Source organism: Saccostrea echinata, unplaced genomic scaffold (genome assembly GCF_033153115.1).
Source record: "Saccostrea echinata isolate AGI-Se365-2 ecotype Australia unplaced genomic scaffold, CSIRO_AGI_Sech_v1 ptg000002l, whole genome shotgun sequence".
Taxonomy (NCBI): domain Eukaryota; kingdom Metazoa; phylum Mollusca; class Bivalvia; order Ostreida; family Ostreidae; genus Saccostrea; species Saccostrea echinata.
Window position 1 is genome coordinate 3,922,501 of NW_026889751.1, and position 17,096 is coordinate 3,939,596.

A 17,096-nucleotide genomic window follows, 5' to 3' on the forward strand; every position below is an offset into this window, starting at 1 on the left:
GACAATTCATGGAGGAATAGTGAATCTTTTATTTTTTTGATGAACAATTTTGCTCATTATTATTCATTTTTTAACCCAAGAATTTCATAAATAGGAGTTTCGATATATTTCCATCTCAAATTTTTAGTAAAATTTTATCTTTGTGTAAATTTGTTAAAGTCAGATAAAGAGCTATCATATCTCATGCTTATTTGTTAAATTGTATAAATAAATGTATAAAAGCCGACTATAAATAAAATTTACTGGACTTGGCTTGAAGTGGAGGATTGTGTCAAAACCATAAGCGCTTTTGATAAGGCATACCCTTGAATAAAGCATATGTTTATCTAATGGGTAGTATCCACCACACGTATAAGATAAAATGGTGTAGACAATCATGTATGGAAAAAGTGTCCTTTTTATCAACATGGCAAATTTTGTCCATTCAAGAATTTAGAATAGGAGAACCATTAGAAGTTGATACTGTACAGAAAGGTGGCTTATGAGCAATGCCATTCTGATGGTCCACTATGGAATTAATACTTCTGGAAGGGAGAAACTTCATAAATTGGTTCTTGATAATGATCAATTCAGAATGGGTAGACATGTGTAATTTGGAGAATTTAAAGATATTTTTTAATGGCTATCTTTTGATGGGCTATATTATGGTATGGGTATCCAGTCTACCCTTCTGTCTAGCTGGCCTCCATGTATTAGTAGTTTTCTGTCATGGTCATATATTTTATACTGTGAGACCTAGGACCATCAAACCTTGTCACCTGATGCATGGGTGGAAAGTGTGTTGAAACTTTGAAGAAGGTCACGGTGGCCTCATTTTGGAATTTTATGGCTATACATCATCGCATTGGGTCCAAATCATTTCTTATACACTGTGAGGCTTGGGATCCTCAAACTTTGTTAGTTGATGCATCTTCGAGGAAAGCTGTGTTGCAATTAACCCAGAAGTAGGTCAGGATTTTAGGGATGGACAACCCTCTATACACTAAAGCAAAATGGGTTTTGGACATTGCAAAATTACAGTGTTTAAAGGTGTAAAATTGAACTTATCTATTTCATTTTCAACATAAGATACTTGGCATTTACCCCATGAAAAAAAATGTTCAAAGACATTGAAGTATTGATGAACAGAAATCAATGGTGTTTTATTAAGTGGAGAAAATACATAAAGATTTATTGTTAAATTAATTTATTTTGGCCTATTAAAATGTTTAGAATGCTTGAATTGATTATACTGGTATATTGAATAATACAATATGAATTTAAATTTATTTTAGATGATTACTCTAATTGCAAAAAAAAAAAACAAAAACAAACAAAAACAAAACCCACAGAATTAGAACTCTTTAGTGTGCAGTGTTTAGAGGGTTCTTAATTACTTGTTAACATTAAGTATTTTTCATGCTTATCATGTTCTATAATAATGCCATGTCTTTTGTCTTTTCTAGAACTCACAAATTCTGTAAACATTGATTGCTCAATGTTTAAAGTTCGCAACATTGTCCTGAAGAAGAAAGGAAGTTCAGGTATGTTAAAACTAGGAGAAAATCAAAAGGGCTCACACATTTCATATCTACAATCTGATTACAGAGTAGTCATACATGTATTTTCTTAAATAGAATATTTAATTGATATTACATGTACTATAATTGTGAAGGCCGACAAATTCAAATTTATATATTTATTTTAATTGGTAAATAGATGTATGATTTGTGATGTCTAGGATATCAATGTGTCTGAAAGTTTTTTTTTTTTTTTTAGCAGAGAAGGAGTCTAGTGTAACTGATGTTTATTCCTATGTGTTTGAGGTATTGAAAAAATGAAATCAGGCATTGATATCTTTATTATAAAAATGTTATTTATTCTATTTAACTAAAAAAAAAATAGTTCAGCCATGTTTCATAAATCATTTGTAATTGCATCTTGATTAAGGAAGCTCTAAACACTAATGAAAAATGCTTTTTAGACTTTGAGAAAAATATATCGTATAAAGGTGCACATATTCAGTGTATCTAGTTCATTTTCAACATAGGATGCCTGCCTTATTTCTGCAGAAAAAATGTTCAAAGACCATGAACTATTTGTGAACAGAAATCACTGTTGTTTACGTGCATCGGGAAAATTAATGGAAATAATGCATTCAATTACTTAATCTTGGTCTAACATAATATTAAGAATACTTTAGTTCATAAGAAATTGTAGCTTTAGATTCCCATTTATTCTATTTTTCATCTCATGGCAGATCACTCTAACTCAATAAAACTACCCTACAAATAGAACTCTTTAGTGTGCAGTGTTTAGAGCTTCCTTAAGAACTTCAGATTTTATTGTTCAATTGAGTCGGTACCTACCTGGTTTAAATGTTGAGAGTTTTTCTAATCAAAGTTTTTTCCATTATGTTGGTTGAATTTAGGTAGTAATACATATATGTGTACATGATGTAACATTTTAAACTATCTCTACAGAACTGACAAATTTTAAACAAACCTGGCACAAAGTTATAGTAAAGAGGATTAAACTTTAACATATAAAAATGCAGAGCCTCTTTTGGAGGTGAGGGCTTGGTTGGTGAAGTGATGACTGGACATAATAAACTTCAGAAGTTTTGTATTGAGTAGATTCAGATTTACTGAATATAAAAAAAGGTAAAAGTAGGGTTTATGGTCTTTCTCACTTGGCACTGGGTCCAAAGCCATTCACACTGTGTACTGCCCCATCTCTTCTGTAAATTATATATATATATATATATATATATATATATATATATATATATATATATATATATATATATATATATATATATATATATATATATATATAGAGGATCTCCCATCATTTGTGGTTAGAGATGATTTTTTCATCCAACTAGTTGTGTGTTTTTATCCCTAAGTCTTAGTGAGGGGATAAAACCACACAATGAGTTGGATAAAAAATCATATCTAACCACAAACCATGGGAGATTCTTTTTATCACATGTTTACATATATGGATATGAAAACAATATTCTGTGAGCTATGTCCACTGTATAAAGGAGTTTACAGGTGATAAAAATATATACATGTAGCCATGGCAGTTAGGATGATGGCCTCAGTATGATTTCAAAGTTTACAAGATAATTCTAAAAAAGAGTTTTTTGAAAGTGTCATATGAACAGCATGTCTACAGAATATCAAATGAATATGCAAGCATCTTTCAATGCATGTCTGGCTTTTGTTGATTTGTTGGAATTGTTCATCCACACCTTGTATAGACCTCTTGTTGTTTGCAGATGCCAGCCTATACTGAGTCCAGTTCACATACAGGACACAACACATCAAGACAATGTGCAGAAAACATTGGGTAAAGAACTTTATTTTTATTTTGGTAAAAAGGATCAGTTTCGTTTATTATTACAGTACCAACCAGACCCAACCTGACACCTAAGCAGTCCCAGAAAACAGTCCCCGGGACTGGTCTGGGACCGCTGTGGGACTGCTCTGGGACCGCTATGGGACTGATCTGGGACTGATGTGGGACTGCTCTAAAAAGCAGACCCAGCAGTCCCCGGGACTGCTTTCTGGGACTGCTTTGTTCACTCATGCGTGAAAGAGGTTCTGAGTGACATGTTAGCTCCGCCCCCTTGTGTGTTCTGAATTTGCAGTCTCCCTGTTGTTGTTTTGTTTACTTTCAGCAGAGTGGTGTTTAAGATAAAAAATAAAAGAACAAGGATTTCTTACAAAATTTTAACAAGTAGATATATATATATATATATATATATATATATACATGTAATTACTGTATGTCTTCAGGGGCTCTAAATTTACACAATTGTAGTCTAGAATTAATTTTTAAAAAAATGAAAGTAATTTAAAAGGGAAGTCAGGAGATGATTTTTATCCCTTAAGTTAAACTTTAATACAAGTGTTTGAAACAAAATTATCTAGACTTATTTAATTAATTAATGCTATCAAATTATGTACTCAAAGTTTGCATTGGCACTATTTAAAAAAAAAAACAAACATGTTATTACAGTAAGATATTCAGAGGGAAGTACTGTACTGGATTTTTTTTTTAATTGAACAAAGCTAAAACTATGTTAAAAAAAACGCATTCCATGCTATCCATGCTATTTTTTACCGCCTTCAAATAAAACCTAATAATTTTTATTAAATGACCATGAAATAAAATTATTCTACCATTCTTCCGTTATATAAACAATGTGAACAAGTATTTAGGGATTTATTTATGAATAAGTTTTTCATTTATAAACACGTTATTAAAAAGGTACATTTATTTAAAAAAATAAACATTGAAAATATAGGGAATTGTGTGTTGTCAACACTGGAGGTTTAAATCGCCTTTGGGCATGATTAGCAGAAAGTCAATGAATGGTATCAGTGTTACACATCGCTGAACACGCTGGTCAACAATGACACTATTTTCAATCTATGAACTGCAAAAAAATCTTTGTTTCAATAAATGTGCATAGATTTTTTTTCGGGATTAATTAATTTAAAACATAATCTAAGGGTTCCATTCTCGTGATTTACAGATGTACACTCGAACGTTTATATAATAAAACACTTAAAACTGAGTGTTATTGTTTTCTGTTGCATAGAGAATCTAATGATAATCAAATTAGCAAGCCAGTGAAAATTGTCATGACTGAAATATAATACTCGGCAAAATTTTACAAAGAATTTTTCAAAAGCCCCAGTACTTTCCAGTAAGAAAAAAGCATTCAGAGTATAGTATGGAATCGACCTTGCTCTATATAATTATAAAATCTATTTAAACTAATTCTGATAGAAAAAAAAGTAATTCAGGCCATCATTAAAAATATCTTTGTTTCCCCTAACCCGACCCAAAAATCTCAAGTTGGGTAGGTAGGTAGGCAAATAATTTTTTTTTTTGACAGCAGCTTTGAAAATACATTCTTAAAATGAAATGGAATGATACCTTTATAAATAAGTTAAGTACAAAAGAAAGCGATTTGTAAACAGCTAGAATGCCATACAAATGCCGGTAAGACTAATATTTAAGGTAAATTAATTTACGGCTACTATTCAATCGAAGTTGTGAAATATCTCATACCAGAGTAAATTTGTTGAAATTGAATACATCTGTTTAAAAAATTTTCGAGTATTTTTTTCATACATGTACTATCAGCTTCCAGTGCTTACACATGCAATGTTCTTTTTCAAGGGCTTCGAATTGTGCAGTGGTTCTAGAGCATTAATTTCGTTTTGGAGTCTCGAAGTAAGGAGCTATTTCTAAGTTGCAGGTTCAAATCCCAATGCAGGACATTGAGACCATAAAACCTTAGGTCCAGTGTCGCAGTAGATACTGGCACGAAAAAGATCTCTCACTGCTCAATGGCCGCATACAAGTCTAAATTTGGAGCCCTTCACCAGACAAATGTTTAAATAAATGTTGTTATCCCAATAATTATCAAAGGAATTCAAATCAAAGAAACAACCGATCTTCAAGGGCCTTATTAAAGAAAAACACACGGACGTCTCATAATTTCAAATCTATTTTGAAAAAGTATGTTGAGTATAATTAATTGAGACAATCCATATCTAAAAATGATAAAATGTCATAAACAATGTCAAAGTCATGAAGTTTAACCCATGAATAAAAGGCATGAAGAAAGGACGTTTGAATTCTATTCATTAGGATGAAATTTGCAGAATTATTTACAACTCTAATGGTCCTATATAGATGTAGTAAACATAGGAATATTGATGAACCGTTTACAAGATCAAAACTCAAATTGAATAAAATGCAGTGAAATTGATTGGTTTGTTCACAAGGTGGGCCCCTTGTCTGCTCATGAGGGGTATCATGAGGAGGGGCTATATGGGCCTAAGCACTTAATTTTAAGATAGGTTGGTAAATACAACCGAAACACGCTTAATATGTCATTGTATATTTTATTTTATTAAAAAAGTGTTTCAAAGAGTGTAGGATTCTTATATGCTAAAGGCATAAGGTTGAGATACGTCGTCTTTACTTTTAAAACATGAACTAACCCTCCGTAACCGAGACATGTTGTGGGCGCCATTTTGTTTCCAACAAACACTTGAAAATTATAAAACAAAATCAGTCGTTCTGATAAAAACGGATTTTGATGGAATTCTTTTTTATAAAAGTTGATAAACATAAAAAAAAAAATATTGGAATAATCTTATGAAAAAAACTTTCCAAGCGGCGCTTTTTAATTGGGTCGGTCGCGTTAGGGGAAACAAAGGTATTTTTTATTTTGGCCTCAAGTTTAATATTTAATAAAAATAAATAAATATGGAAACCAATATCAATCACAGAAAATAAAGAAATTGGTAAAAAATTAATATAACTTTGTTTAAATATTCATGTTATTAGTAGGAGTGAACACCTTCTTTGTTCAATATTTATTATTTGTTTCTATATGCGTACTGTGATTTCTTAACAGTTCAGAAATGACTGTCACACAAGAATTGTAAATATTTATTGTTCCTGCTCAGAAAGAAATGCATCATCAATTTCCATTGTCTTTTATAGTTAAATTGTTTATTGGTAATCTCATTTCTAAGTAAGCTCCGCCCATTAAATTAATAAACCCCGCCCACTGGGACTGCTGGGACTGCTTTCTGGGACCGCTGGGACTGCTTTTTGGGACCGCTGGGACTGCTGTGGGACTGCTATGGGACCGCTCTGGGACTGCTCTGGGACCGCTGTGGGACTGCTTTGGGACTGCTTTGTGTCAGGTTGGGTCTGGTTGGTACTGTATTTGTTGTACCCTGCTTTCACTGAAAGTGAGGGGTATTAATTTTGGTTTGTCCATCTGTTCGTCTAGCTTTCTGCCTCATTCTGTCTATGTAACACTCATTTCTGGACAAAATTTCAAAAAGATTTTGAGCTTTTGCAATTAAAGAGCTAGGTTCACTTTATGCATAAAATGGCCCTGTCCTTATATCAATCAGTCGACTATCACCCTCTGTCCTATTTCATATATCAAAATAAAATAGAGACTTAGTGCTTTCACTTCTTATAACAAAATTTCTTTTTGAGAATCCAGGTATTGGAAAACAGGCTTTGAGAAAATACATTGTTCTTGAATTTTGCAGAAAACATGCGTATCTGACTACCTTCAGCAAAGAATTAAAATATGAGCACAGCCCACGATCCAAAAATTAAAACACGTTTTGTGATCTTCAGAAACAGATCTTTCATTATGTAATTGCATATTTTGGATCAGGAGTTGTGCTCTATATAAAATATTGAAAAAATACCTCAACTTTTGGCCATTTCTAAGGAATTAACAGGATATGGGAAAAATGACGCATTTTATGACGTCATAATGCATTGACAAGAGAGAAAATTACGTCATGTTCAATAGGTACACGGTCACCAAGGGTCCAAGTTATAAATATGCATTTTCAACCAAAACTGAGCAGTTTCGATTTTTCAGAAATTCTCAGGGCCAAAAAAGGCCCTAAGTGGCTCTTGCTCTTTTACATTACAACTCCCCATTTCCTAAAGAAGATTCCTATCAATTTTGAGTTCAAAAGGTCAAGGTCAGAAATTCATACATTGCAAAAAATTGTTTCCAGATGATAACTTTATTTTTCTTAGAACTTTTTCAATTAATGTTATATCATAACTGCCAATGACTTAAAGAAGACCCCTATTGATTTTGAGGTCCAAAGGTCAAGGTCAAATATTTTTATTGAGATTTTGCAATGAAATTTTGTAATTTAAGTCAATATGATTAAAAGAAAACTCCTATGGATTATGAGGTCAAAAGGTCAAAGGCCAAGGTCAGAAATTCATATATTGCATACAGTGTAGCCTCATTTATTTGGATGTTTTGGTTCCCACTCAGAATCATCCGGATTAGTGAAGCATCTATATATCTGAATTGCCTTGATTTCAGCTATATGTCTTATTGTTTATTAAATACTTTAATTAATATACATTGGCACTATTACTTAACACTTGTTTATACAATTGTTTATTAAATTAAAAAAAACCCAGTGCATTGGATGTAAGACTGTTTATAATAGCCATATGAATCATTTCAGCTAGCCAGTTGACTGAACTCCCCTAAGTCAACTCTCTGGTATAGCTGGTAACAGGTCCAGGTAATTGTCTTTTAAAAACAAACAGCCAGACCATTGTTTTTACAACAAATAACACCCAGCTCAGTAAACTTGATGAAAGTTGACAAACCAATTAAAAATCACTGTCCGGATAAATGAACCAAAATGTAACATAAAAATGCATTTTTGGTAAAAGAAGACCATATGGATCCAGAACTTGGAATTCCAGATAAATGAGACAAAATAATGTTTAAAAATTTTTTCCCAAGAAAAGTTGTCTGGAAGCTGAATTATCCGGATATCTGGTGTCCAGATATCTGAAGGTCCACTTTTCATAGTTTTGAGATGATAACTCAGATCTCTGTAAACTTTTGCAATGAATTTACTTAAGTCATGAATTTCTCTAACTTAAAAATAAGATTCCTATTGACTTTGAGGCCAAAAGCTGAAAGGTCAAGGTCAATCTTGTTTTTCTTTTTCCATCTGCACTTTTTCAGATCTTTCTTTTAACCTTACATGGGAGACACAAATTCCCTGAATTAGCTTGTTTTAATTAAAAATGTCAAAATTTTAACCTGAAAATGAAGAACATTTAAAGATCATTTATTGTAGGTTTTATCATAAGGATGAAGCTAGGGCTGTACCTGGTGCAAAGGTTTGTGTTCTTGAAATGATGAGGCACTAAATAATTTAATCCCATTTTTTGAAAGTTTTATTTATATGCATTGAGTAACTAAGAAATGAAGAGAAAATAATAAATATTTGAACATATAAACTGAAAATTCATTTTTTTGGGGTTCTTTGATATGAAATTTTCACCACACATACCAAGTATCCTGTATTGTGACATCATAATGTTATAAGCTATTGAAGGTTTTGTTTCATCCTCTGTTCCATTTGTTTCATTCCAGTCTGTTGATAGACAAAGAAGAGATGCCCTACTTGGTAGGTTGAATTACATGAAGTTCTCTAGAGAAAAGAAAACAACAATTGTGCAGTACAAATTAATGCTTCAGTAAAGTTATGCCCTGAAGGATGCAAATTTAGGAGGGGAGGGGGGGCTGTAGTTAAATAATTCTACATGTTTTTTGTATTCACATTTTATTAGGAAAGGGGAACTGGAAGGCCCCATTCTTAAATGCTTTAAGTGTATATGAAGTACTATTCAACAAAGTTCAACACATTTACTATCAGAAATACAGTCAAACATTCATATCTGGAGAATGGCAGACTTTGAAATAACTGAGATTTTGAGATACAAGAACATGTATCAAGATTGGAATTTTAGGGTTGGGACTCTTGATTCACAACATATCCTTAGTATTTGACAAATACTTGATACTTGACATATCCATTGTATTCATGTCAGTGTTCAAGACTGTAGCTGTACAAGCAAGCCTTAAGTGTATGTTGTTTGATTGATTTTTTTTTCATGTTTTAGTGATTGAATGTCCCAGTGAGGATTATTTAACAAGTATAATAAAAAACTGTCGGTTTTATGAATACCAGAAGGGTGGCAAGGTGCATGCCTGTTTGGTGGTTCATATGTCTACCAGCCAAATCCTGAATAGTAACAGGTACCGCAGATTTATGGAAAGGTAAGCCTAGCTTAACTAGCTTAATGGCATCCAGGTAGAAGTTTTTGTTTGAGAAATTGCATTTGAATACAGCCTTGTTGGCAGTGAATGCATCTCTTTGAGATGACCTTGTTGAATTTGAATCAACATTTTTTCCCCTCAAGATTTGGTGAGGAGACACAACACTTACTTCTTCATGAGGAATGCCAGAACAATGTATCTCCAATGGTGTACAATATCAACAGAGTGTTGAACCATATTAATAAAGACATTTTTCCAAAATTGAGAGATGGAGAGCTGAAGGAACAAGATTTCTCACAGAAGGTGTTAAATGCTGCCAACTTCATGGAGTATGTGTATCATGCTGGCAACTCTTCACTAAGGTTTGTTCTTACACTGGTCTTCCTCTAAAGATATTTTACAGAGCAAGGCATTTCAGAGTTCATCAACTTTTTACATTCAAATAATTTAAATTCTGCCTACTGATAATGTGTCCTAGATAAATGTACATGTAATTGCCATTTCCACTGATATTTTTTTTCATTTTACTACTTGAAATAGTAAATTCAAGATCCTTTTTTTCATCTTGCCAACTTAAATTTACATATACTAAGGAATGCTTTGGTTTTTTTTACACTTCTAATCTTCGGCTTTGTTGCTCATGTGCCTAGTGCTAGTAAATGACTTTACAGAGAGTATGAACAAAAAAACTAAGCATTTCATTAATTTTTTAGTGTACAGTTCAGCTTTTTTTTTTGAAAATTAATGGTATCACAGGCAACAGTAAAAATTGTGAGATTCACTTTATTTTATTAAGAGTGATAGAGTGTACCATGTATTTCTTGTTTCCTGTTTTCAGGATGAATATAGAAATGCAAAAATATGATCGAAACTGGGGAGATCATCTGATGAAAAATGTTTCAGATCTTGATGAAAAAGTACAGAGATTAGAGGCACTGTATCAACAAACTGACATTGGTAATACAGCATTTCATCATACAGCAACAAGCTGATACTGGTCATATAACATTTCACTTCATCATATAGCAACTAACTGACACTGGTAATATAACATTTCACTTCATCATACAGCAACAAGCTGACACTGGTAATAGAACATTTCACTTCATCATATAGCAACAAGCTGACACTGGTAATATAACATTTCACTTCATCATACAGCAACAAGCTGACACTGGTAATATAACATTTCACTTCATCATATAGCAACTAACTGACACTGGTAATATAACATTTCACTTCATCATACAGCAACAAGCCGACACTGGTTATATAACATTTCACTTCATCATATAGCAACAAACTGACACTGGTAATATAACATTTCACTTCATCATACAGCAACAAGCCGACACTGGTTATATAACATTTCACTTCATCATATAGCAACAAGTCTGCACTAGTTATATAACATTTCACTTCATCATACAGCAACAAGCCGACACTGGTTATATAACATTTCACTTAATCATATAGCAACAAGCTGACACTGTTTATATAACATTTCACTTCATCATATAGCAACAAGCTGATACAGGTTATATAACATCACACTTCATCATACAGCAACAAGCTGATACTGGTAATATAACATTTCACTTCATCATACAGCAACAAGCTGACACTGGTAATATAACATTTCACTTCATCATACAGCAACAAACTGACACTAGTTATATAACATTTCACTTCATCATACAGCAACAAACTGACACTGGTAATATAACATTTCACTTCATCATACAGCAACAAGCTGGCACTGGTAATATAACATTTCACTTCATCATACAGCAACAAGCTGGCACTGGTAATATAACATTTCATATCATCATAAAGTTTGTGCACTTGAGGCTCAGAGATATTAAGATTCAAATCTTACAATTGGAGTTTCAACATCTGACAGACAGTCAATTTGTTTTCAGTTACATGCATTTTCAAAATAACTGAAAAAATTTGTTACACAAAAGTACATCTACAGTGTATATAAAGAGAGCATATTTATAATAAGTATATTAGCCAATATTTCATCAGCTTTTCATGAGTACAGTAAAATGGGCTTGTTCCCAATAAGCATGTTTTACTTAAACTGGTTCAAGAACAATAAATATTATTGTGTGAGTGTTTTTACACTTAGAATTAAAAAAAAAAAATGAAGTTATTTTCTTTTATCATTTAAAAAATTGATTCTTGGAGCTGAACTGTGAAAGATAAGAATATCATGGACAGGAGATGTTTCATTTACAGTACACCACTGATTTAAATATTTTGATAATTCCTGAACTGGCCAAACCCACAAAGCATTAACTTTATACCAGTTTACTTACAATATTTTGTGTTGTAGATCCTGAATCCTATCCCCAAATTATCTTTCTCGGAACTTCTGGTGCCACCATTGTGAAAGGCAGAAATCAAAGTTGTATCCTAGTAAAAATTGAGTAAGAATTTTTTTTTATGCTTTTGAAAGTGACAGCATGCACTACACTGGCTATTATTGCTATATCATTAAACATTTTAAAATTTAAAGGAATCTCTGTTGATTCCAGCCACAGAATGGTAGAGCATACTGTTTGAGATTATTTTTTTTATCCAGGCAGTGCCTTTTGACTTGCATGTATTTGTGTTATTGTTGATTACAGTAAGGATAGCTCTATTATCATGGATTGTGGGTCCGGATCCTATAATCAGATGGTAAACTTCTTCGATAAGGACATAGAAAAGGAGTTGGCCAAAGTCAAAATGATCTTCATTTCTCACGTACATTTGGATCATCATTTAGTAAGAACATTTCAATTTGATAATATCTTTAAAATAAAAATTGTTCTAGCTATAGATCCTTTGAACCAGGTACATGATTGTATTACTGTAAAATCACATATTTTCAAGGGGTCAAATTTTCATAGTTTGAGAAAAAAATATTGGTTCAAAGATATTTGATTTTGTGGTAAATAAAGTGCTGAGTTGTATATTTGAAATGATACAGTTTATGGAGGACATAAATTCATGGGTCTTCTCATTCCTCATACGAAAACATTGAAAATTAAACCCCCAAGAAAACTCGTGATTTTACAGGATTCTTCCTGATGTGGTGTGAAATCAAGTTTGTTTAAAGTTATGATGTTTCCTTGAGTCAGAGTGGGCAAGAAAGGGTCAAAATGTCTAATTAGGGAAATTTTATAAAATATCCTTCCAGATAACCCGTCAAGTTAATGTGGTTTAAAGTCTTAGACAGTAAAATCTTTCAGAAACTTAAGAGCAACATGAATACGCATTGTCAAATAAACTTGTAGGCCTATGTACATGTAGAGTTACAGTATGGTAGAAATTTTTCCAAGAATTACAAATTTAGTATGTTTAAGTAACATATTATTTTTCTTTTATTTATATGCTGCATTTTCATATACAGGTTCCTGACTACCTGTACATGAATATTCACATTTATTTCTCTGACAGTCAGTTAATGCCTAGTGAGCATTTATGATGTTCAATATTCAGTGTACATGTATGATATTAGAGTAAAATGTCTAGGTCATGACATCAGTTTAATTATAGGCTTTACCGTTTGTGCTGAAAAAGTGTTATGAAGCAAGACAAGCCTATGGATTAGGAAATCATCCATTGTATCTACTGGCCTGTAGGAAGCTGCAATCCATCTACCTCCATTCTATACCAGAGCTCTACTATCTGCAGGACTATTACACGTAACTATGTCAAGATTCTCTTTATGTTTACGTAATCTTAAGCTGTCAAGTATTGTTCCTACTCTCAGTTGGGTCTGTAGGGTATTCTTGCCTAAAAAAGGAAAAAGAGGAAAAATTAAATATTAAATGAAAAAAAGCAATTTAAAAATTTAAATCTTGCTATATGTACATGTACATTTACATGTTTTAATATTCATCAAGAAATTACTGTACAGTGGAGCCTCATTTATCCGGACGCTTTGGTTCCCCGTCATTTTGTCCAGATATGTGAAGCGTCTGGATACCTGAATTACCTTGATTTTAGTTACATGGCCTTTGCAAAAGTAAAGCTAAGAACCTTGATTTTAGTTACATGGCCTTTGCAAAAGTAAAGCTAAGAATGCTGCTTTATATCATTAAGTTTTATTGTTTAAATACTTTAATATACGTTAGTACTACTCAATACTTGTTTAAATAAAATAAAAAAGTAAATTGTCATTGGATGACAGGCCCGTAGGAAGCAATTTCAGTTGGGGGGGGGGGGGGCACACCCATACATTTTCAGTTGAGGGGGCACTATCAACTACCAAAATTTCCTTGACAAGCAAAAAAAAAAAAGAAAAAAAAAAGGTCATCAGAGGTTTTTATTGAGGGGGCACAAGTATATACATGTAGTATGTATGTTTTCTATAGTACTCTATATATCGGCAAAATTATTGAGGGGGGGCACGGCCCAATCCCCCCCCCCCATTCCTACGGCCATGGATGAAACGTTATTTATGTGAAAACATTAATTATTTCTACTTCCCAGTGTCTTATAAATCAACTTCTCCCAACCAAGAGTCTGTAGAGCTGGTAGAGAAATTTTTTTTTTGATATCTCTATTCTTATTTGATTTGAACGCCCATCAATGTTAAATGTGAAATTAACTGCACATGTATACGTACGCTATTCATAATCATCCAAAGCAGGATCGTATTAACTATTTTTAATAATGAAATGATTTTATAAATGTCATCAAATCACAATCCGTGTTGCGCACAAAGTATTGTGCATAAAAAGTACCCCTGATGTCATGTCTATAAATAGCAGTATATAAAACCATGTTATGACTGTATTCTAACAGTAAAAGAAATATATTTGCCAACTACAAAAAAATTATGGACATAAATAAAAAGCATTTCCCTTAATTAATACGTATCAAATACATGTTAGAGAAGCGAGAGTCTCATGCGTACCCATCAGCCTATAATTAACCTTGCTGCAAGCCATTGATAACAGGTCACAGGTGATCATTTTTTTTTAAACAAACGGCCAGGCCAGTGTTTTTACAACAATTAACACTCAGATCTAGAAATTTGAGTAGAGTTGATGACAGACCAATAAAAAAATTACCGTCCGGATAAGTGAACCAAAATATAACGTAAAAATTCATTTTGTGGTGAAAAAAGACCGTCCGGATACGGAACGCGAAATTCCGGTTAAACGAGACAAAATAACGTTAAAAAATTCTGTTCCAATGAAATATCGTCCGGAAACTGAAGCGTCCGGATATCTGGCGTCCGGATATCTGAGGGTCCACTGTATATACTCACCTATAAGTCGTTTTTTTGGGAGTTAAACTTTGGTCCAAAATTCTTTATCTGACTTATATGCGAGTTATAAAAAGATTGCTATTTTTGCGGGTCAATCTCTCCAATTTAAGCTTAAAAAATACAACCGACTTATAGGCGGACCGACTTATAGGCGAGTATATACGGTAACATGCATAATAATTTATGACAGTTACATTGGTACGTGTATTAGTAATTCATAAATAAAGTATTTATGAAATGTTTCCTTTTTCTTTCATTAGGTTTGTTGACTATTACCGAGCTGAGAATTATGAACCTATCATGAAAGTTTTAGGACTAAAATATGTAAGTATTTTTAAAATGTTTACATTCACATTGATACATGCCTTAAGACATGCAATTTGATTGGTTGAAAAAAATGTAAGCAAATCTATGGTTGGTCAAGAGGGAAAACCCAAATAAACCTCTCAGAACTTCATATTGAGGTAAATTCTCTCTGAGGTACACCTCAGGAAAGGGAGTCTAGACCAATTAGAGAGCATCAAATTCCTGATCATTTAATATACAAATTGTACTCCAGGTTCTTTGCCATGATGCTATTAGTGGTTTACTGATAAATTTTTCAGCACAACCTACTAACAGTCTTTTGATACATAGACTTAGAGAATAATACCGTTTTCCATATTACAGCCTGTGTCAGCTTGAGACACAAATATCAGCCCTAGGGCTGATATAGGATGTGGTATGGAAAAGGGTACGTATTATTATATTTATTACATATTTAGTGATAAAATACAGCACACATCTACATAAACAAATAAAAAAAAATATTAACTTTTGAATGAGAGAAGATTATCTTTTATATTTGGCATGTGTATTACCCATTTCAAGAGTCAAGATCTTTCCAAAATAAAGTTTTTTACATTGGTAATAACTTTTGAATGTGAGAAGATAGGGCTTTTATATTTTACATGTACATTACCAATGAAAACATCTTTCAGAAAGATATACAAGTATCATTTTTGTCTTCATGACATTGACCTAGAAGTTTACTTACCAGTATCAAATATTTTAACTTTGGCCATAACTTTTGCTCCAGAAGACACGGGGCTTTCGTATTTTTTCACATGTGCATTACTTTTGACAAGACCTTTCAGATTGTTTTATGATATTTGACCTCTTGACCTTCATCATGAAGATTGATGCAGTTTTGAGAAGCTTCAATCTTTGCCATAACTTTTATTAATTCAAAAATTTATGGTTTTTTTTGGTGATGAACACACAAGACAGGAACACAAAACAGTTACAAAAGACCATAAGTAATTGCATCCCAACCACTAAGACACCAAAAGCAAGGAACCACAATCCTTTAAATTTGCTTGTTTTCATCTGATTTTATAGATGAGGTTTGATGATGTGATTCACTGCCCATTTTCCTGTGGTATCAGCATCAAACATAAGAAAGGATGGAGTCTGGCTTACACAGGAGATGTTTATGAACTCTCAGAGACTTTTATAAACAATGGTCAGGATTTTTCTTTATTAGATGTCCACAACTCTTTTATGAAGAGGTTTTAACATGAAACTGCCACTTTCTTGTCTATTTAGAATCAGATCAGAATAATTTCCATTATAGCTAAGAACTGCAGTATTTTAATTCATGAAGCGGCTTATGAAGACCAACATGTAAGGAAGAGACACACAAATCAACACAGGTGAGCACGAAAATATCTCCCCCCCCCCCCCACCAAATAAGTATAGGTGAATGCACAGTTATCTGCATACAAATCAACATTATTAAGTGCACACTTATCTGGACACTAATTAACACAAGTGAACACAAGATTATCAGCACAGAAATCTGCACAGTTAAGTGCTCAGTTACTTGCAACAAGTCAACACAGGTGAGTGCACACAAATCAAAACAGCACAATGTTGTCTGCACAAAATCAGCATGGTTTAGTGCATAGTTATCTGCACACAAATCAACACAGGTGAGTGCACAGTTATCTGTAAATAAAACAACACAGGTGAGTGCACAGTTACCTTTATATAGTTCAACAGAGATGATTGTACAATTATTTTTAAACAATACAACACAGGAGAATGTAAATTACCTGCATACATAAAATTTGTAAATGATAATGTTAATGATATAGGTTAAAATTATTCCTGAGCAAGTTTGTG

At 32.7% G+C, this 17,096-nt stretch overlaps 1 protein-coding gene across 1 annotated transcript in view; it reads left to right on the forward strand.

Moving 5' to 3' along the window:
- Nucleotides 1-17,096, forward strand: part of LOC133205539 (zinc phosphodiesterase ELAC protein 2-like) — a 28,885-nt gene that overhangs the window by 7,077 nt on the left and 4,712 nt on the right. Inside the window, exons 6-19 of the mRNA XM_061341379.1 lie at nucleotides 1,446-1,523; nucleotides 1,759-1,805; nucleotides 3,266-3,336; nucleotides 8,673-8,715; nucleotides 8,972-9,005; nucleotides 9,502-9,658; nucleotides 9,802-10,020; nucleotides 10,497-10,615; nucleotides 12,000-12,093; nucleotides 12,295-12,433; nucleotides 13,208-13,356; nucleotides 15,191-15,254; nucleotides 16,311-16,434; nucleotides 16,546-16,624. Coding sequence (XP_061197363.1) covers nucleotides 1,446-1,523; nucleotides 1,759-1,805; nucleotides 3,266-3,336; nucleotides 8,673-8,715; nucleotides 8,972-9,005; nucleotides 9,502-9,658; nucleotides 9,802-10,020; nucleotides 10,497-10,615; nucleotides 12,000-12,093; nucleotides 12,295-12,433; nucleotides 13,208-13,356; nucleotides 15,191-15,254; nucleotides 16,311-16,434; nucleotides 16,546-16,624 — 1,417 coding nt within the window. The remainder of the gene's footprint in view (nucleotides 1-1,445; nucleotides 1,524-1,758; nucleotides 1,806-3,265; nucleotides 3,337-8,672; nucleotides 8,716-8,971; nucleotides 9,006-9,501; nucleotides 9,659-9,801; nucleotides 10,021-10,496; nucleotides 10,616-11,999; nucleotides 12,094-12,294; nucleotides 12,434-13,207; nucleotides 13,357-15,190; nucleotides 15,255-16,310; nucleotides 16,435-16,545; nucleotides 16,625-17,096) is intronic.